Source organism: Anolis sagrei, chromosome X (genome assembly GCF_037176765.1).
Source record: "Anolis sagrei isolate rAnoSag1 chromosome X, rAnoSag1.mat, whole genome shotgun sequence".
NCBI classification, from domain to species: Eukaryota; Metazoa; Chordata; class Lepidosauria; order Squamata; family Dactyloidae; genus Anolis; species Anolis sagrei.
Window position 1 is genome coordinate 30,249,593 of NC_090034.1, and position 17,309 is coordinate 30,266,901.

Here is a 17,309-nt window from a genome sequence, read left to right on the forward strand (position 1 = left end):
TCCTTCCCTTTTTGTGAAATTTGCATGATCCCGCCCACTGCATCTCCCATAACCCTTTCCTACTCTTTTCTGTGGGGCACAGCAAACAGAGTGGAATTGATCAGCAACTGAACATACTGGAGAGGGCTGGGGGATTGACTCAGTATGATGCAAGTTGTAGTTCTGCCTGCAATGGATCTCACCCTGAACCCTTTCCTATTCTTTTCTATGGCACACAGCAAACAGAGGAATTGTTCAGCATCTGAACATACAAGAGAGATTTGGGGTGAATTCACTATCATTTATAGGAACTGTAGGTCCTGGGATGTATAGTTCACCTGCAACCTAAGAGCACTCTCAACTCCTCCAACGATGGACCTCACTCCCCAAATTATCTGTTTGGAGCCAACAATGGGAGGAGAGGTGCAAAAACCCCGCAAATGTTGCACTAAAGACTGCCTGGAAACAGAGCTTGTGTGCAGAAATGTTTGTGTGAAAAACACACGCCAGGTGTAAAAAGAACCCACAGCTTCCAGAAAAACACATGGCTTTGGGGAGAGAGCAAAATTGAGCGAGTTTGACGCAATTAAACATTAGTTTGCCACTTAACACCATGTGCGGTTCGAGAAGCTGTCAGAGACAGAAACCCAAGGTTTGGGTGCCAAACGACAAGAGTTGGCACCCAAAGTCCCACAGCAAGACTGCACGTTCTTCCCATTTCCATCTCCAGATGTGATGGAAAAGTATGGATTGATGTTTGTTTTGCGAAAGCGCCTCCGTGGTTTGGTGGACCTAGAATCATAGAATCATAGAATCATAGAGTTGGAAGAGACCTCATGGGCCATCCAGTCCAACCCCCTGCCAAGAAGCAGGAATATTGCATTCAAATCACCCCTGACAAATGGCCATCCAGCCTCTGCTTAAAAGCTTCCAAAGAAGGAGCCTCCACCACACTCCGGGGCAGAGAGTTCCACTGCTGAACGGCTCTCACAGTCAGGAAGTTCTTCCTAATGTTCAGATGGAATCTCCTCTCTTGTAGTTTGAAGCCATTGTTCCGCGTCCTAGTCTCCAAGGAAGCAGAAAACAAGCTTGCTCCCTCCTCCCTGTGGCTTCCTCTCACATATTTATACATGGCTATCATATCTCCTCTCAGCCTTCTCTTCTTCAGGCTAAACATGTCCAGTTCCCTAAGCCGCTCCTCATAGGGCTTGTTCTCCAGACCCTTGATCATTTTAGTCGCCCTCCTCTGGACACTTTCCAGCTTGTCAACATCTCTCTTGAATTGTGGTGCCCAGAATTGGACACAATATTCCAGATGTGGTCTAACCAAAGCAGAATAGAGGGGCAGCATTACTTCCTTAGATCTAGACACTATGCTTCTATTGATGCAGGCCAAAATCCCATTGGCTTTTTTTACCGCCACATCACATTGTTGGCTCATGTTTAACTTGTTGTCCACGAGGACTCCAAGATCTTTTTCACACGTACTGCTCTCGAGCCAGGCGTCCCCCATTCTGTATCTTTGCATTTCATTTTTTCTGCCAAAGTGGAGTATCTTGCATTTGTCACTGTTGAACTTCATTTTGTTAGTTTTGGCCCATCTCTCTAATCTGTCAAGATCGTTTTGAATTCTGCTCCTGTCCTCTGGACTATTGGCTATCCCTCCCAATTTGGTGTCGTCTGCAAACTTGATGATCATGCCTTCTAGCCCTTCATCTAAGTCATTAATAAAGATGTTGAACAGGACCGGGCCCAGGACGGAACCCTGCGGCACTCCACTTGTCACTTCTTTCCAAGATGAAGAGGAAGCATTAGTGAGCACTCTCTGTGTTCGTCCACTTAACCAATTACAGATCCACCTCACCGTAGTTTTGCCTAGCCCACATTGGACTAGTTTCCTTGCCAGAAGGTCATGGGGGACCTTGTCGAAGGCCTTACTGAAATCCAGGTACGCTACATCCACGGCATTCCCCGCATCTACCCAGCTTGTAGCTCTATCGAAGAAAGAGATCAGATTAGTCTGGCATGACTTGTTTTTGATAAATCCATGTTGACTATTAGCGATGACTGCATTTGTTTCTAAGTGTTTGCAGACCGCTTCCTTAACAATCTTTTCCAGAATCTTGCCCGGTATCGACGTGAGGCTGACCGGACGGTAGTTGTTTGGGTCGTCCTTTTTTCCCTTCTTGAAGATTGGGACCACATTGGCCCTCCTCCAATCTGCTGGAACTTCTCCCGTTCTCCAAGAACTCTCAAAGATGGTTGCCAATGGTTCCGAAATGACTTCCGCTAGTTCCTTCAATACTCTGGGGTGTAGTTGATCTGGCCCTGGGGACTTGAACTCATTAAGAGCGGCCAGGTATTCCTGGACGACTTCTTTCCCAATTTGGGGTTGGATGTCCTCCAATCCCTCATCCACTCCATCTTGCTGAGGTTGAAGACTCTCTTTTTGTGAGAAGACCGAGGCAAAGAAGGCATTAAGTAGTTCTGCCTTTTCCCTATCCCCTGTCAGCATTGCCCCATCTTCTCCTCGAAGAGGTCCTATCGCCTCCTTGTTTTTCCTTTTTCTACTGACATAAGAATAGAAGCCCTTTTTATTGTTTTTAATGTCCCTGGCAAGTCTGAGCTCGTTTTTTGCTTTAGCCTTGCGGACCTTTTCCCTACAGGTGTTGGCTATTTGTTTGAATTCTTCTTTGGTGATTTCTCCCTTTTTCCACTTCTTGTGCATGTCTCTTTTGTGTCTCAGCACAGTTAGAAGTTCTTTGGACATCCATTCTGGCTTCTTTGCACTTGTCCTATTTTTTCTCTTTGTTGGCACGGTTTGCAATTGTGCCTTGAGTATTTCACTCTTGAGAAATTCCCATCCATCCGTAGCTCCCTTGTCTTTTAGTATCTGTGTCCACGGAATGCTGCTCAGCGTTTCCTTCATTTTTTGGAAATCAGCTCTCCTAAAGTCCAAAATGCGGGTTTGACTTGTCTTAGTTTCGGCCTTCCTTTGTACCTCAAATTGCAGGAGCACATGGTCACTTGCCCCTAAGGATCCTACCACTTCGACCGCATCGATCAGGTCCTCCGCATTTGTTAGGATGAGATCAAGAGTAGCCAATCCCCTTGTTGCCTCTTCTACCTTCTGGACCATGAAATTGTCTGCAAGGCAAGCGAGGAATTTGTTGGACCTTGTACTCTTGGCCGAGTTTGTTTTCCAGCAAATATCGGGATAGTTGAAATCGCCCATGACTACTACATCTCTTTTCTGTGCCTGTTTGGTCAACTGTTGGCAGAAGACTTCATCACGATCTTCCTCCTGGCTTGGGGGTCTGTAGTAGACGCCTACAACGACATCTTTTTGAGTCCCAGTTCCCTTGATTCTTATCCAGATGATTTCAAGCTGGTTTCCCAGATTGCTGTCTTGAATTTCTTGTGCAGCATAAGTGTTTTTGACATATAAGGCTACTCCGCCTCCTCTCCCCTTTGTTCGGTTTCTGTGAAAGAGGTTATACCCCTCGATATCTACATTCCAGCGATAGGAGTCATCCCACCAGGTTTCAGTGATGGCTATGATATCATATTTGTGGTGTTGTGCTAGAAGTTGGAGTTCGTCTTGTTTATTTCCCATGCTCTGTGCATTAGTGTAAAGACATGTGAGCCCCTGGGATCTTCCCTTGAGCTGTTTAATTGGTATTATTGTGTTTTTGGTACGTGGTCCTTGTTGTGTTTGTGCAGCCCTCCGTTTAGCCTTCTGGCGATTCCCAGACATTATGGGTAAAGTAGTGTTCGCAAGGCTGTTGTCCCCCTCCCCCGGTGGACCTAGTTTAAAGTGCGTCTAATGAGGTTTGCGAGTCTGTGAGCAAAAAAGTGTTTTCCTACTTGTGTGAGATGCACCCCATCCCTTGCCAGTAGGCCATCCTCCTGGAATAGCAGGCCATGGTCGAGGAAGCCAAAGCGTTCCTCCTGACACCATTTTCTAAGCCAGTCATTGACCTGTACTATTTTTCTGGCTCTTGTGGGTCCGTGTCTTACAACAGGGAGGAGGGATGAAAAGACCACCTGTACATTACATTCTTTTAGCATTGCTCCTAGAGCTCGAAAATCATTTGTGATCTTTTGAAACGTATGCCTTGCAGTATCATTGGTTCCTACATGAATCAACATGAGGGGAGGACGGTGATAGGGCTTGAGGAGCCTGGTGAGTCTCTGAGTGATATGGTGTATTTTTGCCCCCGGTAGGCAGCATATTTCTCGAGCCATCCCATCTGGTCTGGAAATGACAGCTTCCGTTCCTCTAAGGAGGGAGTCGCCTACTACCAAGACCTGTTTACTTTCAGGAATGACAGCGCCCCTTTTGTGCAATGTAGTGTGTAGGTCTCCAGAAAAGTGATCCTGTTGGTGTGAATTGTGTAGGTGAAAAGTGTTGTCCTCCTCCTCGACATCCCCGGTGCATTCGTCAAGGACAATCCATTGAGATTCGTCCGAGAGCCTATGGTTCTCCTGTATGTGTTCCTGTTGCTCCTGGTCTATGGTTGGGGATGGTACACCTGCAGGATTGTGCAAGTGTGAATGTTGTAAAGTGTTGTCCCAGTCAGGGCTGTCCCCCGCACACTGATCAAGGATGAGCCACTGATCAGTATCTAAGCCATTCTGGTCTTCCCCAATATGTTGTGTTTCTTGGTCAGGTGCTAGTTGTGTGAGAATTTGGAATCTATTGTGTAACTGCAGCTGAGCAGAGGTATTCTGAGGAGGCTTCTGGGTCCTATGTGTCCTTCTAAGGGTGACATTTCTCCAAGCCTGAGGGTTGTCCACATCTGAGGTGCTGTTCTGTTGAGCCTCCCCGTAATGTTGGTGTGATATGGGCTGCGTGTCTAGGCCAGTGTGGTGTGTGGTATCTAAGAAGAGCTCAAGTTCCTGAATGTCCTTAAGGGTCTTAATACGGTCCTCGAGTTGTCGTATCCTGTGTTCCATGCGAGTGATCTGTGTACACTTGGGGCAGATGTAATTGAGTAATTGTAGTGTGAAAAAGCTGAACATGCCACAGCTAGTGCATGAGATGGGAAGTTTTCGTGTTTGTTCCATCTGGAGGTTGCTAATGCTCTTGGTGTGTGTTTGATGTTGTTGTCTGTATGCAGGGGTGAAAGTATAGGTTACTGAGTGTACGAGTTACCCTGCTTACCCTGAAGCAGAAGGAAACAAAATGGGTTCCTGCTTCCTCAACTTCTGTGGAAAGCCCAGCTGCCCCTTGGGTTCAGACACTGGTTTATATAGGATAACCAGGAAGCCCCGCCTCTCAGCAGTTATTTTTTAAACTCAGGAAGCCCCGCCTCTCAAAGAAAGCAGCCCTGAAAGCTGTTAAATTCAAACAAAGCTTACCCTGAAGCAGAAGGAAACAAAATGGGTTCCTGCTTCCTCAACTTCTGTGGAAAGCCCAGCTGCCCCTTGGGTTCAGACACTGGTTTATATAGGATAACCTGGACGAAACGTGGCCCACAGAGCCTTCATGATCCAACTTAAAATACTGACAGGGTTTCAATGTAAAAAAATCAAGCCCCATGTGGTGGTAGGGCCCCCAAAATGCATACACGGGTATGTATGTGTGCAGTACTCAGATGCAGGCACATAAGGGAAGTATACAGTTCGAAAAGCAACATCAGAGAGAGAGGAAAAGTGGAAGAGGTCTAGAATGTCAGCAAGAAGACCCTCTAGAGCAGAGATGTCCAACTGCTAGAGGCCCTAGCCAAGTGTGTCCAATGGCCAGGAATTCCGGGAGCCGAAGTCCCAACCACCTGGAGGGTTACAAGTTGGACACCACTGCTCTAGAACATTGCCATGGAGAGGTTCTAAGGGGGGCCTTCTCAGAGGGCAAGGCAAAGATGCAAGCGAGCTGGAGAAGTGAGACAGCAAGCCTGTAGATGACAAACTTGGGTAATCAGCCATTTCTTGACAGAATCCTATATTTAGATTAGTGGTTCCCAACCAGTGGTCCATGGACCACAGGTGGTCCACAAGAAACAGAGACGTGGTCCATGGGGGTATTTCCCAGAAAACCTGAGTCGGCACAGCATGTTGAGGAAGTGGCCTCGCAGGTATAACCCCCCCCCCCCCGAAAAACACACACACACACACCTTTCTCTTGCCCCCCTGCCTCCCCCCCCTTCTCCTTCATCCCAGAGCCCTGGCTCCTGTCAGCACTCAGGCCTAGAGTGTTCCTCTCCCCTGGCCCAGCCAAAGGGAGGCAACAGCACCTACGTGCCCCCTTCTATTGCTTCTTCAAGAGGAGCCAGTGATGATGGAGCTATCCCTGGCCCCCGTCTTCACTTCCTGAGGGCTTCAACTGCCTCCTCCTTCTTGCAATCCAGTCTATGAACAGGGCTTCCTTCCTTGCCAAAACAGCAGGTAAGGAATTAAAGATACAACCCCCTCCTCCCTTTTTGCCCAATTTTGTTTCCTTCCTCCTTTCTCTGCTCTTGAGGAGGCTACTACTGCCAGAGAACCGTCTGCAGTCTCCTCCTTGCAACTCAGCCTCCTGCCATCTGGGTTTGCAAGGAAGGATCCAACACTGGGTAAAGGAAGGGGGCAAGAATTGAAGTGTGGATCCTTCCTTCCTTGCCTGGGCTTGAAACTGCTGTTCCAGGAGACCCATTTGCAGACTCAGGTGGCAGGGGGCTGGGTTTCAAGGAGATTGCAAATGGGACTCTGGTAGTAGTCTCCTCAAGCGCAGGTCAAGAAGGGTGCAACACTGAGCAAAGGGAGGGAGCAGGAATGGTGACACTGAATCCTTCATTCCTTACCTGCTTTTGAGGCAAGGAAGGAAGCCCCATTCGCAGGCTGGATTGCAAGGAGGAGGAAGCACTCAAAGTCTGCCGTTCAGTGAAGGCAGGGGCCGAGGGAAGCTCTATCACTGGCTTCTCGTAAGGAAGCAAGGGAAAGGAAGAAAGCACGTGGGCGTGCTTTCTCCCTTGGGCTGAGCCAATGGAAGAGCTCTTGGGAGCCCATTCTTCCAAGCTGGATGTTGAAGCCCAAGAACCAGCCAGTCTAGGAGTCTACTATCAAGATCCAGTCTACTATTACTCAATGCCATGACATATGCATGGCACTGAGCAATAGTATCGATTCAAGGATTCCCTACCTAGTAAAAGAAATGCAAACTTAAAAATCACATTCATATTTTTCATTACATCTCATTGTGGTGTTTTGTCTTTATATCACCAAATAAAAAATGTTTATGTGAATGTTAATATGATTAAGACATTCTAGTAATTTAAACACTTTTAAAATGTATTTTTGTCTGGGTGGTGGGGAAAGGGGTTGATTGATCTTGATGGTCCACGATGTATTCAATTTTTGTCTCAGTGGTACACGGTCTCTTAAAGGTTGTGGACCACTGATTTAGATAGTGAATACGCGTGCTTTTAATGGAACGGAACACCAGTGCGCCCACTTCTCCCTTTACCTTTCCTCTCTCAACCTCTTTCGTTGTCATGACGATGACCCGGGAGTTTTCCTGGAACACCATCCGCCAGAAGTCGTTCACAGTGTTCTGGAGGCAGCCCTGGGTGGCAATGTAGCTCTTCTTGGGCTTGGTGTTGTTGCATTTCGTCTCGAACTCTGGCTGCAAGCGGAGAGGGAGATCAGCAGGCCCGGTCGCCTTCAAAGGGCCAGAAAAGGGCTTTCATTGGGACTGCAATTCCCAGAAGCCTTCTGCCAACCAACTCCAGGCATTTGGATTGCCCAAAGCCTCGGCGGTGAGCTCAGCTTAGGGTAAGCATGTCCAAAGTCCAACCCAGGGGACAACTGCAGCCCCTGTTCACATTTCCAGTGGCCCTCTCTCTCCTGGCGTCCCTCCCTTTCTTGACTTCCTTCCTCTTTGTTCCTTCCTTCTTGGGGATCAGGGCAGTGGAAAAGGTAGGCTCCCCATCATCGCCCCGACTTGAAGGCACACAACAACAACAACCTGAATTAACTTGACTGTCTCAATGGCCAAAACCAGGCCCACTTTTCCCATTGAAAGACTGGTACATTTATATTGGTAAAAATTGTTCTTTTTTATATTTTGTATTGTGTTCTTTCATGAGGTTTTTTCTTTTTTTTTGCCACTTCAAATAAGACATATGCAGCGTGGCTACAAAACCCAGCCCCAAACTCCATGCAGCCAATGAAACACCAAATATTCCCACAGAGCAATAGAAATCCACCCCCCACCCCCCGCGCAAACAAAAGTATTCTTACCATGATAATATTGGCATTGATGTAGTCAGACACCGGCTCATTGGGATCGCCATCGTGAAGGACAACTCTGGTGTGGTCAACTGGCAAGAGGAGACACAAGGGGCGCCTTAGGAAAGTGACACCACCAGCAAGCCTTGTCAACTGTCCCTCAGCCAGTCCCTCGGGGAAAGTCGGAACAGCATCCGGGCAAAGAAGCCTCACAGCCATCGGCTCTTTCCCATCTCAGATTGATAAGTGAGTATAAAGGGGCCTGCTTTCAAAATGGGTGGCTCAGGGCCTCCTCTCTCCCCGTCGCAATAAGGTGCCTGCAGGTCAGATTTCACAGAGGACTCATCGCCTGGCATTCAACTCGGGCTTGAAACCAGAGAATGATGAACTGTTTTTGGGCCGAGCTACGTTAGAAGCGGAGTCAAGGACTAAACATCTGCTCTTATTTTTACTGACTAATTACTGATATTGCCGTGGACTGTGCTGGGGATTATTTATTTATTTAAACCCTGCTTTAGCTCTCCCAAAGAAGACTCAAAGCAGCTATGTATCTATTATTAATATTAAAATTTCTTCTTCTTATTATTATTATTATTATTATTATTATTATTATTTATGCTCTGCTTGATCCGCAGGAGACTCAAAGCAGCTAGGTATCTATTTTTAATATTAGAATTTATTATTAATAATAATAATTTATTCATGCTGCAAGTCACTTCTGGTTGTGAGAGAATCAGCCATCTACGAAGACGTTGCCCAGGGAATGCTTGGATGTGTTACAATATGGTGGGGAGGCTCCTCTCATGTCGCCATCTGCTTCTCATGGCCAAAGAAGCAGATGGCGAAAACAAAAGAATGGCCTGCCTCAGGGGAATGTGCTTATTCCATCAATGTTAAACATTTACACAAATGACCAGTCACTGACAGAATGGACAGTTTCATCTACGCTGACAATCATGCCAACACCGCTCAAGCAGGGAGCTTTGAAATGGTTGAACAGAAGCTCTCTGAAGCTTTAGGTGAGCTTAGTGTCTATTACAGAGAGAACCAGTTGATTCCTAATCCATCTAAAACACAGACGTATGCTTTTCACCTTAAGAGCAGACAAGCATCTTGAGCTCTGAGGATGACCTGGGAAGAAATCCCACTGGAGCATTGTAGCACACCAAAATACTTGGGAGTTACCTGGGTCATGCTCTGACTTACAAGAAGCACTGCTAGAATATCAAGCACAAAGTTGGCGCTAGAAATAATGTCATACAAAAGCTGACTGGCACAACCTGGGAACCACAACCAGATGCAGTGAAGACATCTGCCCTTGCGCTTTGCCACTCTGCTACTGAATATGCATGCCCAGTGTAGAATACATCTCACCACATTAAAATGGTGGATGTGGCTCTTAATGAAACATGCCGCATTATCACAGGATGTCAATGCCCCACATCACTGGAGAAATTATACTGCTTAGCCAGTATTTCACCACCTGACATCCGCCGGGGAGTAGCAGTCAACAATGAAAGAAGCAAGGCAGTGACATCTCCGGCCCATCCTCTGTTCAGATATCAGCCAGCGCACCAACGCCTTAAATCAAGAAATCGTTTTCTAAGCTCTACAGAGATACTCGCAGGAACACCTCAGCAAACGAGAGTCCAAAAGTAGCAGGCTAAAACCCGGAACCTCAAGCTATGGCTGATACCGAAGAAGAGACTCTCGTGGGCACACAGAAGACTGGGCAACTTGGAAGGTGCTGAACAGACTGCATTCTGGAACCACGAGATGGAGAGCCAACCTTAAGAAATGGGGCCACAAAGTGGAGTCCACGACATGCAAGTGTGGTGAAGAACAAAGCAGAGACCATCTATTACAATGCAGTCTGAGCCATGCCACATGCACAATGGAAGACCTTCTTACAGAAACACCAGAGGCACTCCAAGTAGCCAGCTACTGGTCAAAGGACATTTAGTATAATGCCAAGTTTTTAAACTTTTTAAATACATTACAACTGTACCCTTGGTTTGCTTCTGACACGATAATTAAATAAATATTTATTTATTTATTTATACCCCGCTTGATCTCTCCTGAAGGAGAATCAGGACAGCTATGTATCTATTATTAATATTAGAATTTATTATTATGATTATTATGATTATTATTCATTTATACCCCACTTTAGCTCTCCCAAAGGAGACTCAAAGTGGCTATGTATCTTTATTAATATTAGAATGTATTATTACAATTACTTATTTATTTATATTTATACCACACTTTATACCCCATGGAGGACTCCAGACTAGGGAAGACAAAGTTCAAAGACAGAAATGTGGATGAAACAGTACTCACAGGGCAGGATATTTTTGTAACGGTTTTTGTTCTTATTCTCCTGGCGCTGGCCCTCTTTACGACTGTAGAGAAGCTTGCATTCTTGCTGCTGGAGAGTCTACGGGAAAACCAAAAGGTATACAGCAAAGATGGAGACAATCTTCCAATTACTGGTTTTTGAATATGAATCAAGTGATAGAAATTGTTAATGATCCTTAGAAATGCAGTTGAGATATTCAAGAGGAAAACAAGACTTCATTTCCAGATGGCAACTAGAAGAGCCAGTAAAATGGATAACAAGAACAATGTATAGTTCACCTGCAACCTAAGAGTACCCTCAACTCCTTCAACAATGGACCTCATCAAATTATCTGTTTGGAGCCAACACTTGGCACCAACCAAGTAATTAATGGGAGGGGAGGCGTAAAAACCCTGCAAATGTTGCACTAAAAACTGCCTGGAAACGGAGCTTGTGTGCAGAAATGTTTGTGGCTAAAAAAAATTCAAGAAGAATTGGAACTTTACACAAAACTAAACTTAATAAAATCACACATTTTCTGCATTGAACTGGGATACATGGCGGTCTTCATAGACCTGTCAGCAGCTTGTAATACTGTAAATCATCAACTCCTCCTGAGAAAAAAATATATCATAAAGGATTATCACTTCACCCACTTCATAGGAAATCTGCTACAAAACAGGAGCTCTTTTGTTGAGTTCCAGGGCCAGAGAAGCAGATGGTGAGAACAGAAGAATGGCCTGCCTCAGGGAAGCGTGCTTCTCCATCAATGTTTAACATTTACACAAATGATCTGCCACTGCCAGAAGGACAGAGAGTTTCATCTATGCTGATGATTCTGCCATCACTGCTGAAGTAGGGAGCTTTGAAATGGTTGAACAGAAGCTCTCTGAAACTTTAGGTGCCTATTACAGGGAAAACCAGCTGATCCATCTAAAATGCAGACATTCGTTTTTCACCTTAAGAACAGACAAGCATCTTGAGCTCTGAGGATTAACTGAGAAGGAATCCCAGTGAATACATCGGCCCTTGTGCTTTGCTACTCTGCTGCTGAGTATGCATGCCCAGTGGAATACATCTCACTACGTTAAAACAGTGGATGTGGCTCTTATTGAGAAAGGATGTCTATGCCCTACACTGCTGGAGAAATTATACTGTTTGGCCAGTATTGCACTACCTGACATTCATCGGGAAGTACCAGCCTGTAATGAAAGGACCGAGGCATTGACATCTCCGGCCTATCCTCTGTTCACATAACAGCCAGAATGCCAACATCTTAAATCAAGAAATAGTTTCCTAAGATCTACAGTGATACTTGCAGGAACACCTCAGCAAGCAAGAGTCCAAAACCCTCAATCAGTGGCTGAGACCGGATGAGAAACTCCCTCCTGAGGACACCGAAAACTGGGTGACTTGGAAGGTACTGAACAGGCTGAGCTCTGCCACCATGAGATGCAGAGCTAACCTTGAGAAATGGGTCCACGACATACAAGTGTGGAGAAGAGCAAACCACAGACCACTGACTACAATGCAGCCTGAGCCCTGCCACATACATAATAGTGAACCTTCTTACAGCAACACCAGAGGCACTCCCAGTGGCCAGCTTCTGGTCAAAGGACATTTAGTATAATGCCAAGTTTTTAAACTTTGCTTGTGTTTCTAAATACATTACAACAGTACCCTCAGTTCGCTTCTGAAACGATAAATAAAAATATAAAATATGGCAGTGTGGACTCAGCTGAAAGCAGATATTGTGGGATTTTCTGCCGTGGTATTTTGGGTGGAAGGGCCCTTGGAAGAAGATAGTTGTATCAGGATTTGTTGATCAAAAAAAATATGCATTATGTATTATCTGTTATCCCTACATTTAAGAACTCTGGACAATGGTTGGAACAACACCTTTTTAATTAGATCTGGAATGTTTATATAAAAATACACATTTGTGTAATACATCTACCTCACACTTAAGAGATATTGAAACAGGCTGATTTAACACTTCTTAAATAGACTAGAAACTAAGGACATAGAAATTGATATGCTGTTCAAGGGAGAATAATGATAATGATACATAGCCAATTTTGTTCACACAATATTAACTTACTAATGGACTATCTTGAACTTTTAGATTCCTTAGGTAATAATTAGAATTAGAATTATATAAAGATAATAATAATAATACTTTATTTATAACCCGCCCTCTCTCCCTGAGAGAATAACAAAAATGGCAAATATTAAATGCCAAATAACAGGTAAGCAACAAAGAAAGCTAAACAAAAAATCAAATAACTCAATATAACTTATAAACAACCTAAGTGAGGAGTTAAGCCAAATAAACATAAGAAGAACAAGGAATCAGACCAATTAAAGTACTATACATTAAAAGCACAATATAATATATCGCGTTAGCAGTCTAAGGAAGTATCTGATATCAGAGCGAGAATATGTATGAAAGATGCTAATCCTCCTCCTCTCCATAGGCTAGATTACACATATTGGTCTTTAAAAGCTTTTTAAAGGAGAGGAGAGAGGGGTCCATTTTTAGTTCTTTAGAGAGGGAGTTCCAGAGGCAGGGAGCGGCCACTGAAAAGGCCTCCCTCTCGTTCCCACCAGCCGCACTTGAGATGAAGGTGGGACCGAGAGGAGGGCCTCCTCCTCAGTCTGCAGTGCTCATGCTGGCTTGTACTCAAAGATGCAGTTTTTCAAATACCGTCTATACTTGAGTATAAGCCAAACCGAATATAAGCCGAGACACCTAATTTTACCATTAAAAACTGGGAAATGTATTGACTCTAGTGTAAGCTGAGGGAGGGAAATGCAGCAGCTACTGGTAAATTTCAAATTAAGAATAGATACCAATAAAATTACATTAATTGAGGCATCAATAGGTTAAATGTTTTTGAATATTTACATAAAACTATAATTTAAGATAAAACTGTCAAACTCTGATTAAACCATTTTTCTAACTTTTTCAATGTAAATGTGCTTAAGTATCATTCCAATAATACTAAAGAGAATAAAATAATAAATGTAATAAAAATAATAGAGTAAAAATAATGTGAATGTAATAATAATAATAGAGTAACATAATACATTTAATAATAACAATAATAGAGTAAAATAAATGTAATAAAATAATAGAGTAAAATAATGTAAATATAATAATAATGTAAATATAATATAATAACAACAACAACAACAACAACAACAGAGTAAAATAATAAATAACTTTGACTCAAGTATAAGCCGAGGGGCTGAAAAATTTGGCTTATACTCAAATATATATGGTAGTCTGGGCCTGAACCATTTAGGGCTTTATAGATAATGACCAGCACTGTATTTAGCCCAGAAGCAGACCAGCAGCCAGTGGAGCTGCCGTAACTTGGGAGTGGATCTCTCCCTTTATGGAGCCCTAGTTAGTAACCTGGCTCCCAATCTCTGAACTAGTTGCAGCTTCCAAACTAGTTGCAGCTTCCAAAGGCAGCCCCACGTAGAGAGCGCTGCAGTAGTCCAAACGGGAAGGTAACAAGGCATAGACTACCATGGCCAGAACTGCCATCTCAAGGTATGGGAGCAGCTGGTGCACAAGTTTTAGTTGTACGAAGGCACTCCTAGCCATCGCCAACACCTGAGGTTCTAGGGTTAGCAATGAGTCCAGGATCACCCCCAGACTGCAAACCTGTGTCTTCAGGGGGAGTGTGACCCCGTCCAACTCAGGCTGTAATCCCACACCCTGGTCTGCATTCAGACTGACCAGGAGCACCTCTGTTTGTTCTGGATTTACCTTCAACTTATTAGCCCTCATCCACACACACACCAGTTTAGGGGCAGAATGGCATCCTTGGCATTGGGTGGAAAGGAGTAATAGAGTTGGGTGTCATCAGTGTAAATTTGACACCAAACTCCAAAACTCCAGATAATCTCTTCGAACGGTTTCATGTAAATGGTAAACAGCATGGAGACAGAACTGAACCCTGAGGGAACCCACTGGCGACCGGCCAGGGAGTCGAACAGGAGTCCCCCAGCTCCACCATCTGTGTATGGCCCTCCAAGAAGGACTGGAGCCACTGCAGGACAGTGCCCCCAAGTCCCATCCCAGAGAGCCACCCCAGAAGGATACCATGTTCAATGGTATCAAAAGCCACTGTGAGGTCCAGGAGAACCAGCAGGGGCACACTTCTCCTGTCTAGTTCTCTTTATAGATCATCCACCAAGGCGACCAGTGCCATCTCTGTCCCGTAGCCAGGCCTGAAACCAGTTTAAGATGGATCCAGTTAATCAGTTTCATCCAAGAAATTTTGGAGTTGTGAAGCCACCACCTTCTCTAGAACCTCGCCCAGGAAGGGGAGGTTTGAAACTGGCCAATAAATACTCAGTTGAGTGGGATCCAGTGCCAGTTTCTTTAATAAGGGTCTTACTATGGCCTCCCTGAAGCTATCTGGCATTATGCCCTGAGTCAGGGAGGCATTAACCAGCACCTTCACCCACTCTGCCAGTCCCCGTTCCCCACACCTCCAGCTGATTTAATAAGCCAGGATGAGCAAGGGTCCAGAGAACAAGCAGTCGCTCTCATTCCTCCCAAGATCTTGTCCATGTCTTCAGGCTGAATAAGTTGGAAGGAATCAGTGGGTTTAACCCACTGTGCCACCAGGGGCTCCAAGGATGATGATGATTATTATTATTATTTAATAATTATCTATGACAAACAAATACCTCAGTATTTGTTTGAACTATGACAAACAAATACCTCAGTTACTTCCACAGGGACTGCATTAACACTGGTGTAAATATCGGAAAGGATCTGAGCGACTTTATCTGCAAAGAACCTGGAAAATTCTTCACAACGAGCTGCTGATTGGTCAGGGGTTCCAGACTGGGCAGGGTTTAATACTCCCCTGACCACTCAAAACAGCTCTCTTGGGCGGTTCTGTGCAAATGCAATACAACGAAGGATCTAAAAGAAAACAATCTGGCAAGAATAATTGAGGTTAATTTTGAGAGACAAAGGCTGGAAAAGAAGAAAGAACAATATGAGAAAATACAAGATGAATAGATATTTTATGTTTATTTCAGTACTTATTCTCTGGGTTAGCCATTATATGTTAATTTGATGTTGTTTTACTCATTGCTTGATTGGTTTGTTTGCTCATTCGCGCTCTCCCCGGATTCAAACTTATGACCTGTTGGTCTTCAGTCCTGCCGGCACAAGGGTTTAACCCACTGTGCCACCAGGGGCTCCAAGGATGATGATGATTATTATTATTATTTAATAATTATCTAATATCTTATTATTATTTTATTGTTGTTATTATTAAAAGGCACGACTTTCAGATTGAAAACTAATAATATCACTCCTCTCTTTGTTAGAGAGGACAGATATGAAATCTTTGTTAGAGAGGACAGATATGAAATCTTAAGTAATGAAAATAAGTGTAACAGAAACAAAGAATTAGATGTAATAACCATAACTACGTACATTGCCTTTTTTCCTATCTCCGCACTTCTCTACTACGAAATATTAGATATTGGTCAAGGCTTCATTTACAAACAATCACTCCTTTATACCCACCTTCTTTCTTCCTTTCTTCCTGAGTTTCATACCTTTCTCCCTTGTATGTGTGTGGGGAAAAATGGGAATGTTGTATAAATATACATATATACTAAAGTGATACCAAAGGGACCAAGCTGACCACAGGGATGAAGCAAAACGTCTCTCTGAGAGAGGAAACAATGAAAGGTGGAAATGGACGATCCAGGTTTCTACAGACCTTCCCAACCCAAAGATGTTGGGAAAGGAATGTACAGCCACGTTCAATGTTTGGCAAACAGAGCTTTCATCCTGGGGAAAAAAGAGGAATCAAGCAAGGCCACAACTCCCCCTAGCGGCGCTATAGGATAAAGATGGGAGAGCAAGGACCAATGGACACATTTGCATGCGCTCTGCTGTAGGACATGGAAGGGTCTTGTGTTGGTCCCATCGAGCAAATTACCTCAAATTCTTCCCAAAAGCCCTGCTTGACTTTGTCGGTGGTCTCCGCCAGCTTGCTCAGCTCCCGGACCCGGCTCTCGATCTCTGCTGCGTTGATGCGCGTGGTGTTGAGAGGCTGCAAGGAGAGAAGGATTTGAACGACATTTTAAAAAAATACCAACGCTACTAAATTCTGTGTGCATGTTTGTAGGTTGGTAATTTTAAACGGCATTGAAATGCTTTTCGTGTGAGTCGTTTTGAGTCTCCTTGTGGAAAGAAAAAAAGCAGGGCATAAAGAAACATAATCTATACACATAATAATAGTAAACATATGTATGTGTGTATGTGGCTGGGGGGTCCACTTACATGGCTGGGGTGTCCATCTACACAGACAGGCTCCCACTTCCACAAACAGCTATAGCATTGCAGGTTATAGTGAGCAACCAGGTTATAGTGAGCGCCATGAACATCTCCAAGAGCCCTGCCAACGTCATCCAGAAACACCATACTGCCCACCACCCAAGTGAAGGCTTTCATAAGGGGACAATTTCATCCTAGTTTTGATGTGTTTCCTCCACCACAGACATCCCAGTGTTTCTTACGCTCACCATTGGTGCGGAATTTGCATGACTGCACCCACAGCCTCTCCCTTAACGCTTTCCTATTCCTTTCTATGGCACACAGCAAACAGAGGAATTGATCAGCAACTGAACATACGAGAGAGGTTTGGGGAGAATTCAGCATCTAGAGAGCAAACTTGCCCAACATGACAAACTTTAAATACTGGTAGGGTTTCTCAGGGTTAACCTGGCATGATGT

General features: G+C 44.4%; 1 protein-coding gene across 2 annotated transcripts in view; it reads right to left on the reverse strand.

Moving 5' to 3' along the window:
• PTPN11 (protein tyrosine phosphatase non-receptor type 11) overlaps positions 1 to 17,309 on the reverse strand; it is a 62,753-nt gene that overhangs the window by 9,340 nt on the left and 36,104 nt on the right. The window contains exons 6-9 of one of the 2 annotated variants that reach the window (XM_060786092.2): positions 16,513 to 16,626; positions 10,528 to 10,624; positions 8,200 to 8,279; positions 7,424 to 7,582 (exon numbers count right to left, since the gene is read on the reverse strand). In XM_060786092.2, coding sequence (XP_060642075.2) covers positions 7,424 to 7,582; positions 8,200 to 8,279; positions 10,528 to 10,624; positions 16,513 to 16,626 — 450 coding nt within the window. Of the gene's footprint in view, positions 1 to 7,423; positions 7,619 to 8,199; positions 8,280 to 10,527; positions 10,625 to 16,512; positions 16,627 to 17,309 lie in introns of both variants that reach the window. The other variant, XM_060786091.2, reaches the window with a different exon arrangement.